The sequence below is a fragment of the Leguminivora glycinivorella genome, chromosome 26 (genome assembly GCF_023078275.1).
Source record: "Leguminivora glycinivorella isolate SPB_JAAS2020 chromosome 26, LegGlyc_1.1, whole genome shotgun sequence".
In the NCBI taxonomy this organism is placed as follows: Eukaryota; Metazoa; Arthropoda; class Insecta; order Lepidoptera; family Tortricidae; genus Leguminivora; species Leguminivora glycinivorella.
Window position 1 is genome coordinate 11,409,727 of NC_062996.1, and position 16,630 is coordinate 11,426,356.

The following is a 16,630-nucleotide window of genomic DNA, read 5'->3' on the forward strand; positions in this document are numbered from 1 at the left end:
TAAAAAAGGATCAAAAGTACGTAATTCTTCAATGTTTTGTAACAATAAAGATTTATTTATTACTTTTCATTGACAACAATACGCACCTGCACTGAATTTCTTAAAGAAGTCATAGTATAATCATGATTTTATAATCTAATTAAACGTGAAGATTAAACAATAGTCCCGAGTCCACTCAAATATACATTTTATACAGTAGAGTCCGGTTAGTGTTACGACTCCGCATATACCTAACGTCCAACCGCTTACAATAACCGAATAATGGAAGCACAGGTATTTGTTTGGTTTTCATATGTGATATTATGAATGTACATCCGTTTATTACGACTCCGGTTTTAACGACCAACCACTTTTTACATACATACACATACATACATACAATCACGCCTGTATCCCATAAAGGGGTAGGCAGAACACATGAAACCACTAAAGCTTCAGTGCCACTCTTGGCAAATAAGGGGTTGAAAGAAAACGAAACTGTGACATTGCAGTGACAGGTTGCCAGCCTCTCGCCTACGCCACAATTTAACCCATATCCCATAGTCGCCTTCTACGACACCCACGGGAAGAAAGGGGGTGGTGAAATTCTTAACCCGTCACCACACAGGCAACCGCTTTTTACGACGTAATTTTACGCAAAATCCGTTCGTCAAGTCCGGTTACAACGACGAGCGACAACGTTTTATTTTATTTTATTTATTTTATTTTTATTTATTTAGAACACATACAGTCATTTATACATATGAAAAGGGTGCATATAAATATACGCATGCAAACTTACTCTAAAAAAGACCTAGTTTTACTAGTAAATTGAGGAAACAAAGGTATTTCTGCCCCAAGCACGGTCCCCTGTCTTGCCTACAAGTAGCAAGATGAGATTGTGGCGATGTGACTTTTTGGAGCATTGGTTTTAATAATTTTAACAATTGGTTCGCCTCGGGTCTAATCTTATGAGCTAAATAGAACCCACTTTTTATTTTTCGATTGCGTTTAAACTAGTTTTACTTAATAAAAAAATCGATTGTCATATTAATTACGTAAATCGATGTTCAAGGAATGCGACTATTTATGATTACGACATACGACAGTAATTTGCCGGTGATGAGCAAGCACGCATACTAAAAAACCGGCCAAGTGCGAGTCGGGCTCGCGCACAAAGGGTTCCGTAGCAGCAAATAAAAATTACAGTTAAATCAACCTATCTCAAAAACTATAAGAGATACTTTGATCAAACCAAAAATCGTTGAAAGAGTTAATTAGCATGCATCACCTCTATTTTTTTTAGAATTTTATACCCCGTAGTTATAAAAATAGAGGGGGGGGGACATACTTTTTACGACTTTGAGAGCTGATATCTCAAAAACCGTTCACTTTAAGAAAAATGTTTTTTAGAAAACTTTATATCATTTTAAAAGACCTTTCCATTGATACCCCACACGGGTATGTACATCGAAAAAAAAAATTTCATCCCTCAGTTACATGTATGGGGGCCCCACCCCCAATTCTTTTTTTTACTATTTAGTGTCATAATTTTGTAGCGGTTCATACAACACATATTCCCATCAAATTTCATCACTGTAGTACTTATAGTTTCCAAGTAAATCGGCTGTGACAGACGGACAGACGGACAGACGGACAGACGGACAGACGGACATGACGAAACTATAAGGGTTCCGTTTTTGCCATTTTGGCTACGGAACCCTAAAAATGACATATCTTTAAACCGAAATGAAATTCGTTTTGTACGACGTCCAGTTAGTACGACGTAATATCAGCGGTCCCTTGGGCGTCGTTATAACCGGACTCTACTGCATATAATAAAATAAATAAAAAAGCCTTTTATTTTTTGCAGACTTAAATAATAACATGCTACAATTTATCTGGTCAATATAATTAATTAACTATTTAAAATATTATTATTTTAATTAGACACATTCAAATAATTTAGTAATTCAGATAATTCTATCATTCAATAATTTACGTTAATACAAATATTATAATTTAAACTAGTTAATTTTAGATGATACAGTTTTGGGAATTCAGCTAACAAAGATGTTGCATGGTATATTAACATAGGTAATGCATTACTACTGCATATATCAAATGATATTTTTAAAATAAAGGGAAAATGTAAATCTTGGTTGTCTTACGTTAATTCCTTGTACTACTAGTGTCTCTGGGAGCTGTAGACCTCCGCGACATGCTTAGAAAACGCACAACTGACAAATATTTTGTTCTTAAACTTCTGCATTTTACAAAATTTCCAAAAACTGGATAAAAATGATCTTCATCGTGCAAGTAATACCTGCTACGATATCATAAACAACAGAATTCTTGAAGGTAATGGTAATATTATTGCGTAGTACGGTAATTTACTAAAAATCCGCAAAACCGGTTAAAAACCGGTTAACCGGTTTTGAAGATATAGGTTCGGTTATTAACCGGTTTTTAAAGTTAACCGGTTTTTGCAAACCCTAGTGCAAATGTTATGTGTCCATATAAAATGTTAATATCACAAATAACTGGGTCGGCCATATTTTAATATTTATTAAGCTTTAAATAAAATTATTTGCCGCAGGTTTCAACAAGAGATTGATCAACTCAAGAAACAGTTGGAAGAAAATGAAAATGGTAAGCATGTTTTTCAAGAAGTAGGTATCTAGAAAATCAAAATCTAGGAGATTACTTTGCTAATCCTGGAAAAAAAGTTCCCAGGGAACCATAAAAAAATGCTCGTTTAGATAGCACTAATATTATTACTGGGAAAGAAAATAAGGTTCACTTTAACAGAAATCCTCTACATCAATTCTCTTTGATAGATTAAACTTTAGTGCCTATGTCATATAAAATGTCACTACCAGTGACTTCCTGTAACTGGCTTCCTGTATAAAATTTTGCTTTTTTTTATATGTACTTTGACACTTAGAGACTATACAAGTATACATCTCTTATTAATCAATAATCTTATTTTTTTCTAGTTTTTTAATGCATGTTAATTATAAGATGTAATGTTTTGAAAGCAAGTGGCCCGCCGAGTTTCTTGCCGGTTCCATAGTGGATACCCCCCTCCAACTGAGGGGGGACAGAAATCTTCTCGAGGCTGAGGCGTAGGGTTAGAGCCGGCGTAGCTTTATTTGACGTTCATATGCGCATTGTAATATGCCTACTTGGAAAATAAACATTTCATCTCATTTACTGTATGTATGTCTTATATATGTTATGTCATAGTTGTTGGATCTCCAAATAAATAAAATAAAAATAAAAACTTTGATTCAATATAATATTTTGGCAAAATGTGTGTTTTTCTCACAGAATTGGAAGAAGAAGAAGCCGAGTTGAGCGAGGGTGAGCTCACTGACGACACGCTCACTGAGTCGGAACTGGACTCACTCGGCCCCGAGGAGAGGAAGGAGTTGCGCAGACTGAGAAGAGAAGAGAAGGTACAATACAATATCAATATTAAATCATTAAATTCGCTCGTTTTGCCCAGAACGTGCAAGTTGTGGAATGAGCTGCCTTCTGAGGTGTTTCCCTTGCGCTATGACATGGGGTTCTTTAAGAAGATGGTTCTCAAAGGCCGGCAACGCATAAGTGGCTCCTCTGATGTTGCTTATGTCCATGGGCGGCGATGACTGCTTCCCATCAAGCGGCTCGTCAGCTCGTTTGCTGCCTATTTCATAAAAAAAAAAATACTTATATGAGTCCAAACCTAAAACAAAACTTACATTTTGAAAAAAACCCCGACCGATTTTCATGAAACATGGCTAAGAGCACTCCAGTTTTCATACAAAAAAAAAACTAAATCTAAATCGGTTCACCCGTTCGGGAGCTACGATGCCACAGACAGACACACATATAGACAAACAGACACGTCAAACTTGTTAAAAATGCAATTTTAAATTTGGAGGTTACATTTTATATTCGTAGCACTAAACTTTATTTCAATATTTTCTTTCGTAGGAGAAGCTGAACCGAGAAAAAGCGAACCAAGCGAGGAAAGTGCTGGAAGAGAAGAAGGCGGAATTACAGAGAACCAAGTAAATGTTTAATCATAGATTTTTTTTTAACGGAAAATACTAAAAAAAAAAACCGGCCAAGAGCGTGTCGGGCCACGCGCAGTGTAGGTAGGGTTCCGTAGTTTTCCGTATTATTCTCAAAAACTACTGACTCTATCAAGTTCAAAACAATTTTCCTAGAAAGTCTTTATAAAGTTCTACTTTTGTGATTTTTTTCATATTTTTTAAATATATGGTTCAAAAGTTAGAGGGGGGGACACACTTTTTTAGGGTTCCGTAGTCAACTAGGAACCCTTATAGTTTCGCCATGTCTGTCTGTCCGTCCGTCCGTCCGTCCGTCCGTCCGTCCGTCCGTCCGTCCGTCCGTCCGTCCGTCCGTCCGTCCGTCCGTCCGTCCGCGGATAATCTCAGTAACCGTTAGCACTAGAAAGCTGAAATTTGGTACCAATATGTATATCAATCACGCCAACAAAGTGCAAAAATAAAAAATGGAAAAAAATGTTTTATTATGGTACCCCCCCTACATGTAAAGTGGGGGCTGATATTTTTTTTCATTCCAACCCCAACGTGTGATATATTGTTGGATAGGTATTAAAAAATGAATAAGGGTTTACTAAGATCGTTTTTTGATAATATTAATATTTTCGGAAATAATCGCTCCTAAAGTAAAAAAAAGTGCGTCCCCCCCCCTCTAACTTTTGAACCATATGTTTAAAAAATATGAAAAAAATCACAAAAGTTGAACTTTATAAATACTTTCTTGGAAAATTGTTTTGAACTCGATAGGTTCAGTGGTTTTTGAGAAAAATATGGAAAACTACGGAACCCTACACTGAGCGTGGCCCGACACGCTCTTGGCCGGTTTTTTCCTTTAGGAGCGATTATTTCCGAAAATATTAATATTATCAAAAAACGATCTTAGTAAACCCTTATTCATTTTTAAATACCTATCCAACAATATATCACATGTTGGGGTTGGAATGAAAAAAAATATCTGCCCCCACTTTACATGTAGGGTACCCTAATAAAACATTTTTTATTTTTGCACTTTGTTGGCGTGATTGATATACATATTGGTACCAAATTTCAGCTTTCTAGTGCTTACGGTTACTGAGATTATCCGCGGACGGACGGACGGACGGACGGACGGACGGACGGACGGTCGGACGGACGGACGGACGGACGGACAGACAGACATGGAGAAACTATAAGGGTTCCTAGTTGATTACGGAACCCTAAAAACGACCAAGTCCATCAAACCTGGGTCTCCAGCTTACCTCTAGCACATTTCGGACACTGGCGATCAAATATATGAAAGAGGCGCGTTCCTAGCACACAGTCTAAGCTCGTGTAGGTGAACGCGTACCATGCTTGTATGAGTGAAATATGACAGGTCGACTGTTCTCGTTCTTGACAGGCGGTAACTGTGAGGTAACCGAGAGGGGTTGGGCGGCACTTTCAGCGGGGAGCGGGAGTGGCCATACTATACGATAGTACTTTTTATTATACTGTGCCTCTAGACTAATTTACCGTACCGGTCAGAAATCCTTTAATGTATTTCATCTCGTAGTTGACAAAATCTCTTAATTAACTTTTTTTAATTCCCTTTGCAGGAAACAGCAAGAAGAACTAAAAGACAAACTCCAGCGCCTCGAGTCCAAGGTTCTCGTTGGTGGAGAGAATCTTCTGGACAAGGCTGACGCTCAGAGGCGACTTCTAGAACAAGCTGCCAGGGAACTAGAGCAGAGGAGACTCATAGAACTGCGGCTGCAAGAAGACTTGCAGAAGAAAGAGGTAGGAACCTTCTGGACAAGGCCATCTTCTAGAACAAGCCTAGCTGCCGGGAAGTTACAGCAAAGGGTACCTACAGGAGGATCTGCAGCCGAAAGGGGTAGGAACTAGGAACTCTCTTTGCAAGGTTCTAGAACAAGCTCCCATAAAGTTGGAGCAAAGAAGGGTTTATTGAGCTGCTGCAAGAAAATTTGCAGAAGTTGGAAGTTTTGAGAATTAGAATTAGAATTATTTATTGCATATCATATTACAAGCATTGGATGGAGTGGAACATATAGGTATACATGTGATGTGTTGTGGTATGTGTGAGTTTCTCACATTACTTATTTGGAAAAGAGATTCCCGGGTTATCCCTCCATTTTCGTTGGTGCAAGTGGTAGTATGTTAATTTGCGTCAAAACGTAGAAGCTCAATTTGACCCACTTCCCGGTTTCCGATTGAGCTGAAATTTTGCACACATATGTAAATCACGTGACAATGCAATATTATGGTATCATGGAGCCGATCTGATGATGGAGCCGTGGTCATAGGCACTCTGTTATGAAACGTCGTAATCCCAACGAGTAAGGGGTTTTTAGAAACGTCTCGGCGAGCAGTAGATGACTGTTGAAAGAAAGGTACAGTCGGCGATAAAGGCTTGTGAAATGGTTTTTTTGCAAAAAAACTTATTTTTTATTTACAGGCTGAGCGTCTAGACATCGAAGAGCGCTACTCCTCCCTCCAGGAGGAAAACGCAGCCAAGACCAGAAAGCTCAAGCGCGCCGTCCAACTCCTCAACTCCGCCAAAGCAGAGCTGGCTGATCAGCAGCGGGAGCAACAGCGGGAGATGGAGGGGATTCTGGACTCTGTCAGGGCTCTGAGGAGGGAGATACAGCTGGCTGATCTAGTGCTGGACTCTTACATTCCCAAGGAATATCAGGTGAGATGGCACGTAGCCAAGAGAAAGTTCTAGCAAGTCTCAACTCCGCTAAAGCAGTTGAGTTGGCTGATCAACAGAGAGAGATGGAAGGCATTCTGACTCTGTCAGGGCTTTGAGGAGGGAGATACAACTGGCATATCTAGTGCTGGATTCTTACATACCCAAGGAATACCAGGTGAGGGTCATCAGAACAGGATGGAAGGCATTCTGTCTCTGTCAAGTCTAAGGAGTCAAGATTGGAGAATATTGTAGACTTCTGAGCTGGTTAGTAGAGAGGATGGAGGGGATCTTAGACTCTGTCAGGGCTTTGAGGGGGGAGATACAACTGGCTGATCTAGTGCTGGACTCTTACATACCCAAGGAGTACCAGGTGAGGGACATCAGAACAGGATGGAAGGCATTCTGTCTCTGTCCGGTCTAAGGAGTCAAGGTTGGAGAATATTGACTTCTGAGCTAGTTAGTGGAGAAGATGGAGGGGATCTTGGACTCTGTCAGGGCTTTGAGGGGGGAGATACAGTTGGATGATCAGGTGAAGGTCTTCAGAATAGGATGGAAGGCATTCTGTCTCTGTCAGGTCTAAGGAGGCAAGGTTGGAGAATGTTCTAGACTTCTGTTAGCTGGTTAGTAGAGAGGCTGGAAGGGATCTTGGGCTCTCAGGGTTTTGAGGAGGAAGACACAGTTGGCTGATCTAGTGCTGGATTCTTACATACCCAAGGAGTACCAGGTGAGGGTCATCAGAACAGGATGGAAGGCATTTTGTCTCTGTCAGCTCTAAGGAGTCACCAAGACTAGAATATTCTTGAGTTCTGAGCTAGTCAGTGGAGAAGATGGAGGGGATCTTAGACTCCGTCAGTACTTTGAGGAGGGAGATACAACTGGCTGATCTAGTGCTGGACTCTTACATACCCAAGGAATACCAGGTGAGGGTCATCAGAACAGGATGGAAGGCATTCTGTCTCTGTCAAGTCTAAGGAGTCAAGATTGGAGAATATTGTAGACTTCTGAGCTGGTTAGTAGAGAGGATGGAGGGGATCTTAGACTCTGTCAGGGCTTTGAGGAGGGAGATACAACTGGCTGATCTAGTGCTGGACTCTTACATACCCAAGGAATACCAGGTGAGGGTCATCAGAACAGGATGGAAGGCATTCTGTCTCTGTCAAGTCTAAGGAGTCAAGATTGGAGAATATTGTAGACTTCTGAGCTGGTTAGTAGAGAGGATGGAGGGGATCTTAGACTCTGTCAGGGCTTTGAGGAGGGAGATACAACTGGCTGATCTAGTGCTGGACTCTTACATACCCAAGGAGTACCAGGTGAGGGACATCAGAGTAGGATGGAAGGCATTCTGTCTCTGTCAGGTCTAAGGAGTCAAGGTTGGAGAATATTCTAGACTTCTGTTAGCTGGTTAGTAGAGAGGATGGAGGGGATCTTAGACTCTGTCAGGGCTTTGAGGAGGGAGATACAACTGGCTGATCTAGTGCTGGACTCTTACATACCCAAGGAATACCAGGTGAGGGTCATCAGAACAGGATGGAAGGCATTCTGTCTCTGTTAGGTCTAAGGAGTCAAGGTTGGAGAATATTCTAGACTTCTGTTAGCTGGTTAGTAGAGAGGATGGAAGGGATCTTGGGCTCTCAGGGTTTTGAGGAGGAAGACACAGTTGGCTGATCTAGTGCTGGATTCTTACATACTCAAGGAATACCAGGTGAGGGACATCAGATCAGGATGGAAGGCATTCTGTCTCTGTCAGAAAGCTCAAGCGCGCCGTCCAACTCCTCAACTCCGCCAAAGCAGAGCTGGCTGATCAGTAGCGGGAGCAACAGCGGGAGATGGAGGGGATTCTGGACTCTGTCAGGGCTTTGAGGAGGGAGATACAGTTAGCTGACCTAGTGTTGGACTCTTACATTCCCAAGGAATATCAGGTGAGATGGCACGTAGCCAAGAGAAAGTTCTAGCAAGTCTCAACTCCGCTAAAGCAGTTGGCAGATCAACAGAAAGAGATGGAAAGCATTCTGACTCTGTCAGGGCTTTGAGGAGGGAAATACAGTTAGCTGATCTAGTGCTGGACTCTTGCATACCCAAGGAGTACCAGGTGAGGGTCACCAGAGTAGGATGGAAGTCATTCTGTCTCTGTCAGGTCTAAGGAGTCACCAAGACTGTAGAATATTCTTGAGTTCTGAGCTAGTTAGTGGAGAAGATGGAGGGGATCTTAGACTCCGTCAGGACTTTGAGGAGGGAGATACAACTGGCTGATCTAGTGCTGGACTCTTACATACCCAAGGAGTACCAGGTGAGGGTCATCAGAACAGGATGGAAGGCATTCTGTCTCTGTCAAGTCTAAGGAGTCAAGATTGGAGAATATTGTAGACTTCTGAGCTGGTTAGTAGAGAGGATGGAGGGGATCTTAGACTCTGTCAGGGCTTTGAGGAGGGAGATACAACTGGCTGATCTAGTGCTGGACTCTTACATACCCAAGGAATACCAGGTGAGGGTCATCAGAACAGGATGGAAGGCATTCTGTCTCTGTCAAGTCTAAGGAGTCAAGATTGGAGAATATTGTAGACTTCTGTTAGCCGGTTAGTAGAGAGGATGGAAGGAGTATTGGATTCTGTCAAGGCTTTGAGTGAGATACAACTGTCTGATCTAGTGCTGGACTCTTACATACCCGTACCAGGTAAAATGTTAGACATAAGAGGAGCAACATCTCTTGAGCTCCGTTTAGTTATAACCAAAATGCTGCCCATATTCAGAGTCGACATCTAGCGTCAAGTAGCGGACTCAGCAGAGCTACTACTTGACAATAGGATAGGTGATTCTAGTGTCGCAACTAACGAAGAGACACAACTCTCTGAAGATAAAAACACAGACCTGTTTCTGGATTACATTTCAAGATCACGATTGAAAACCTTTTAATTTTGTTTTTGATGATTAGCAGAGAGAGAATTTGCAATTTTATTTCTTACAAATCGTCACTTGTTACCATGGTTACTGATTGAGATGATTAATATTTATAAGATAAAACACGTGTTAATAATAATTTTTACTTTTTCAGGCGCTGATTGAGCAATATGTCCACTGGAACGAGCAGCTGGGCGAGTGGCAGGTGAAGTGCGTCGCGTACACCGGCAACAACATGAGTGCCCCTGCTCCGCCACGCCAGCATAAGCATGTAAGTTTACTGAATATCACGTTAGATGGCGCTGAACCGACCGTGGCGAATCCTGCATCGCGCTAACGAAAGTTTTATCGAGTGGTATATGTATAAGGTCAGGGATATATTTGTAGTGGCGAGTGGCAGGTGAAGTGCGTCGCTTATACCGGCAACAATATGAGTGTGTCCGCCTCGTCTCTCGTCAACAACTCGTTATAAGTTTACTCAATATCACGCTAGGTGGCGTTGAACGTGGCGCTGCGAATTCTACATCGCGCTTTTGGAAGTTTTATCGATTATCAGACACATGGGTCCGGAGAGCGGTCACGGATATACAAAACGCTCTCGCATTTTTGTGAATTAAGTTTTTGTCTAAATTATGTTGAATGTTTTTGCACGATTGCTCAAAAACAGAGTATTGTTTTTACATAATTATTTATATTACAGATGGAGCCGCCAGACCTGTCTTGCCGCTACCTGTCGTACGCGTCCGTGAACGCGCGCCCGCGTCCGCCCGCGTCCGCCGTGCCGCGTCCGCACACCGCCGCGGCGCGCGCCAGGCAGTAGACAAGGATTTCGCTTTCTTGTGTGCGGTAGAGCTCAATATTGACAGCTTTTTTATGCTAAGACTAGGCACTAGCTACAATTCAACATGGTCAACACAGAGAGGCTATTCAGTCACATTTTTTACATGAAACGATCTATTTTAACACAGAAATTCTGTGATGAATTCATGACACAATTTTTAACAATAAAATGTGAAAATACCTTCAAACCTTAATAAAAATATTACTTTAATAATGTGAGTGTGTTTAGTAAAACGTCCCACTTTGTCGGTTACCATTAAGGCGAGATTTACTTGTATCTTTAAATGAATAAACTGACAAAGCGGCTTTATAGCAATGGACAAAGTGGGACGTTTTCCCGTGCACACTCACTTATATCAAAACATTTAGTAAACTTGGTAAAACTAAAAGTATTTTTATATATAACCAAATGAATTTGTATTACTAGAATTAATTATTAATCCTTAGTATTATAATATTTCTAATACTAGTCGCATTCCAGTGATTTTTGTTATTTTATTTCTTAATTGTAGATTATTTTGTATTCGAGCATTAAAATATTTAAAAATAAAATAAAAAATACATCAATATTTGTTATTTCAAGATACTGATCTCTCTATTATTTGTGATTTTAATTTTGTGTGATGTCGCACAATTCGTATTTTTACACTTTTAATTGTAATAAACTAATATATTCAATAATAAATATTAAATAACCTACTCAAATTGTTTTATTATAACCAAAATTTTTTTTTTTAACACACTACAATGTTTATGAATGCAAAGAAAGCAATCCTGAAAAAAAAAACTGCCGTTTTCAATAAAATATCACAAGTATGAATATTTAGGTTGAATATGTATGACGTTGAATAACTTGACATTAAAAATGTACATAAGCCACATAGATTTCTTGTAGAAATGACATAAATTCTAGTGCATAATAATAGTTCATTATTTACTTATTTTTTATTTTTGGGCCGTGAATAGTCAACACCTTTTGTAATCGTGTTTATTTATAGTCTAACTGTAAGTAACAAAATAAATATGTAGTAGTTTATTAATTCATGAGAAAGTCAAGTTTCATGACAAGTGCACCATGGAAGTATGGTCAGCTACAGAGAAAACAGGCCCACTTCCTTATACAGTCTCCATCAGATATATAAGAGCGCCCGAGGTACTCAAAAATATCTGAACACGCCTCTATTGCCTAGGCGTTAGAGGCGTGTTCAGATATTTTTGAGTACCTCGGGCGCTCTTATATATCTGATGGCGACTGTACAAGTGCTAAGCCCGCTAAGCCAATAGCATAGAGAATAAGTATAGAGAGAGTTGTAACTCCATACATCAGTAAATGCAAGTTATTTGTAGTCACATTTAGCGTCAAATAGCGTAAATTATCACCACTACTCGACACTAGGTGTCAACAGTGTCGCGTCTGCCAAAAATGTAATATTAAAACAGTTTACAACTTATATTACAAGCAGAAGGAATTTAAAACAGGGTACTGATTAATACTATTGTAATATTAGCTAATGTTGAGCATTAGAGTTTATGTTCGTCGCGACATCTATTGACACATAGCAGTACTGATAATGACGCGTGGATGACGTGATGTCACTACAAATAAATAAATAAATATTGGGGACACCTTACACAGATCAACTTAGCCCCAAACTAAGCAAAGCTTGTACTATGGGTGCTAAGCGACGATATACATACTTAAATAGATAAATACATACTTATATACATAGAAAACATCCATGACCCAGGAACAAGTATACCTCATCACACAAATAAATACCCTCACCGGGATTCGAACCTAGGACCGCGGCTTAGCAGGCAGGCTTATTACCGACTGAGCCAGACCGGTAGTCAAATAACTCTCATTTTATTGATATATGAGCAATTCCCGTTAACTTTGTACATTTGGATCACGTCTCCGATTTGGATAAAAATTGGTAGGCTGATAGAGTCCATGATGCTGAGCAAGATCCACTAGGTTTCCCAAAATGTCCTAGGTTGATTGTATGAAACTTTCCTTTTTTGTTACCAGATTTCTATGCATTTTCGGTAACAAATAAGGAAAGTTTCATACAATCAACCTAGGACATTTTGGGAAACCTAGTGGATCTTGCTCAGCATCATGGACTCTATCAGCCTACCAATTTTAATTAAAATCGGAGACGTGACCCAAATGTACATACTTAACGGGAATTGCTCATATGGAGTTACAACTCTTCCCTTACTTATTCCTCTATGGCTTAGACGTCACTCCTTACCACAGCGTCATCATCAGCAGTAAACATGAAGTTAGATTCGATACTAAAGAAGGTCCAATCGCACGAGTCCATCCGCTCCCCGCCGCCCGCCGAGCCGCTCCCGCTGAAGAAGCTGCTCAGAAAGAAGAAGCGACCGGACAAAGTAAGTTTTCCGTGATAAATTGTTTTTGATGGCAGCGCCATCTGTTGGCGAGTAGCTGAACTAAAACTAAATGGTAAAGCTGGCACTTTTGTATAGTGCCATCTGTTGATAAATACATGAATATATTATACCTATATCTGTATAAACATGAGGGTCAATAAACTGCCAACAGCGCTTTTTCTAAATTTATCTTCCTTCATCGTACTCCAATAGTATTTGGCGACATTTGTACTGCCCGGAATCGTAAAGTTTCAAGCCAAACTTCAAAGAAAATGCGTGCAAGTTGCAGAAACTTTCCAAAAAAATCTTAAATTTCTTGAAAAATTCACGAAACTTTCACGAAAAATAAAGGGAATTTAAATTTATGAAATGGAAAGTTTCCATCCATACAATTGTCCATACGAAGTATGGAAAGTTTTCGAAGTTTTCCTGTGTGAAAATTTCAGAATTTTTGAAACTTTCCGTCGGCACATCAGTACGTACTTTCATTTCAAATGCACCTTTGTCATCCCTCTGGGATTGCATTACGGGTATCCCATGTAGCAGGGGGAAATTAGCTAAAATTACGGCATAATTAATGGAAGGTTTTTTTAAATTGAAATATGTACGTTATAGACCGAAGTTATTTTTCATCAACCCTCCCCACTCCTCCCTCCTCTGCGTCACCCCTCTACCCTCCCTTAAAGTGCCGAAAATGGGGTTTTTCTCGATTTCTGACAAAACTGTTGAAGATACAGAAAAAGCGCGTAGGAACGAAGTAATCCTTAATAAATTTACTACAAATCATTCATTAACACTGGTTCTAGCACTTATAGTTTACGCGTGATCCGTCACGAAAGTTGGTCCTTTGCTGCAATCTTCTTTAGTGAATGTTAAGTTTTCGCCCAAAATGCATACGAAATCGTCGAAATTTGTTTGATATAACTAAAATATTGTAACTCATGACTAAAATAAAATTAAGGGGGAAAAATCACTACCATGGGTGGAATTTCCAATATGTCTTGGAATTCCAGTAACTATTTAAGACGTAATATTTTCACGGTAGTAGTCGCTAGGAGTACCATTGATCTATATAGTGTATCTATGACTGGGGATGAGCTTTTGGTAGCTGTTGGTGGAGCCCTGGAGTATCAATCCAGTAGCCGTGAGTTCAAGTCCCACCCATGGTAGTGATTTTTCCCCCTGAAATTCATTTTCAGTTTATAATATTTTAGTAATATCAAACAGATTTCGTAAGCAATTTGGGAGAAAACTTAACATTCACTAAAGAAAATTGCAGTAAAGGACCAACTTTCGTGATGGATCACGCGAAACCTATAAGTGCTAGAACCAAAGTGTCAATGAACGATTTGTAGTAAATTTATCAAGGATTACTTTTTTCCTACACGCTTTTTCTGTATCTACAACGGTTTTGTCAGAAATCGCGAAAAACCGCATTTTCGGCTATTTAAGGGGGGAAGAGGGGTGACGCAGAGGGGGGAGGGATGGGGAGGGTTGATGAAAAATAACTTCGGCCTATAATGTACATATCCCAATCAAAAAAAATCTTCCATTAATTATGCCAACATTTTCATACATAACTTTCCAGAAGCAACGGACTAATGTCCCTTTATCGCTCATTGCTGAGCAAAAGCCTTTCTTCTAGAGTACGCCACATGCCTCATATAAAAACTGTTAGCAATATTTGAAATGTTCTCCAGTTCGCCCACGTCCGCTGCAAAGTGGACACGACAGCGCCGCTGCTGCGGCTCACGACTCCGCTCGCGTTCCGCAGCACGGCGGCGGCGCTGCAGCTGCAGCGAGACAACTTGATCATGCTGCGCTTCATCAGAAACAACCACTATTCCCGGGTAAGTGTACACTATAGAAACAAGTTCTTTAACATAGAGACATCTAGCGTTGAATAGCGGAGTTATCAGTACCGCTATTTGACACTAGATGTCATAACTTACGAAAAGTGTATTGTAGAAACCACTGCTCCGTTATTACTAAATATTGAGAAACAAGCATACAGTAAAAATAACTTGCCTAAACGCGTCTTATTTTCGTAGTCGCCATCTAGCGTCAAGCAACGGATTTATCAGTGCTGCTTCTTCACACTAGATGTCACCATGCACGTATTTTTCTTAATTGTTACTATGATTGTTACGGTACTCTTTATCAGTCGCGACACCTGGTGTCTACTTACCCACTGATAAATCTGCTACTCAACGCTAGATATCGAGTTGTCGACTATTGAAAATATGCGGTGACAAAACTTGATGGAATAATCAAATGTAATGTCTACATTAAAAGTACCAGAGTCAGATACTTACACTTTTCTTATAAAACACTGTTTATTTGTGTTTACATCTTGCGTCTTGCGTAAATGATTGGCACGTTAGCTAGATAGCCTGAAGGACATTGTTCACATGATATTTCTTTAGTCACATGATAATTTCAATGCCTTCTCAGGACGCCATGCTGAATTATTCTATTCTATTCTAAACTAGACTTTATAGATGATCGTCCTCCGCAGGGTCGGGTGGACAGTCGCTGGCACGTGATGCCGGCCGGGAGCCGCCAGTACCACGCAGCCAGAGTGGACTTCAGCCGGAAAACTTACACTGAGAACAAACGCTTGTACAAGATCTTCACAACTGCGGTCAGTACTCAATGTTAAAATAATCACGAAAAAAAATTTTTTTTTTCATTTAATTAAAGCGCTCTACTTAGAGTAGAGAGTAGACGCACTACTTGCTAACAGCCAAACCGTTAAAGTCGATAGTAGTCTATCCTTTTTGCTTTTTCTGCACAGCTATCATGAGTTTGACACTCACATAGAATAGAATAGAATAGAATAGAATTAATTTTATTCGCACACACACAAAAGAGAAAAATATTACAAAAAGGAACACACAAAAACGAGAAGGTGCCACGAAATCACATCACATGCGACACGTGTGCATCACGTGTGACATGCGCTAATGTCTGTGTAACTTATTTTGCATACATCTTATTCGCACTCATACCTAGAACGAGCGATATGCACAGGAAGTTAGTTACGTACTCGTGAGCGATTGTGTCAGTGCCAGGTCAGTAAAAACACAGCTTAGAGAGCACAAGTTGCACATAGAGAAAGGTAACACAGGGTTCATTTGATTTTGGCAGTAATTTTAATTTGTTATTTTTTACTCCAAGTTAACGCAAAAAATAATCGCACATATTATTAGGTAACTATTTGTTATTAACAGCCCCCGCGCCTCACAACTACGGCGGAACTAGAAGAGTGGTGGTCGCGCATAAAACGCGAGCGGCGCGCGCGCGGCCCGTGGCTGCTCGCGCCGCCCGCGCCACGCCTCGATCCTGCTTTTGTGCCACCAGAGGGCGTTAGCAGGCCAAGGTACATCCATGGCCGCTGTACACATATGGCCAACGGTTCCACCAACCCTTTGTGAAACCCCTTGGCCAAGATAAGAGCCGCTGTTTACACATTGGCGAACCAATCACTTGGCATTGGCTCTTCATGAAAGATGGACGTGGAATGGAAAAGTCTAGGAAATTCTAGGTCATAGACGTTGTCAGAAAAAATTGATTAAAAAATAATAACCCCGTACTAAAATTAAATAATAATAAATAATAAATAAATATAGGACATAGACACAGATTGACTGAGGCCCACGGTAAGCTCAAGAAGAAGGCTTGTGTTGTGGGTACTCAGACAACGATATATATACTACTACGTTCGCCGGAAGACTGGCTACACGCTGAGGGTGCAACAGCTGCAGTC

At 40.3% G+C, this 16,630-nt stretch overlaps 1 protein-coding gene across 4 annotated transcripts in view; it reads left to right on the top strand.

Moving 5' to 3' along the window:
- LOC125239821 (kinesin-like protein KIF3A) overlaps positions 1–11,132 on the top strand; it is a 49,466-nt gene extending 38,334 nt beyond the window's left edge. For 2 of the 4 annotated variants that reach the window (XM_048147530.1, XM_048147529.1), the window contains exons 8-14: positions 2,579–2,631; positions 3,313–3,440; positions 3,961–4,037; positions 5,630–5,810; positions 6,490–6,726; positions 9,776–9,892; positions 10,322–11,129. In XM_048147530.1, the coding sequence (XP_048003487.1) occupies positions 2,579–2,631; positions 3,313–3,440; positions 3,961–4,037; positions 5,630–5,810; positions 6,490–6,726; positions 9,776–9,892; positions 10,322–10,441 (913 nt within the window). In that variant the 3' untranslated portion in view covers positions 10,442–11,129. Of the gene's footprint in view, positions 1–2,578; positions 2,632–3,312; positions 3,441–3,960; positions 4,038–5,629; positions 5,908–6,489; positions 6,727–9,775; positions 9,893–10,321 lie in introns of those variants that run through there. The other 2 variants (XM_048147531.1, XM_048147532.1) reach the window with 2 other exon arrangements.
- Positions 11,133–16,630: the final 5,498 nt, after the last annotated feature.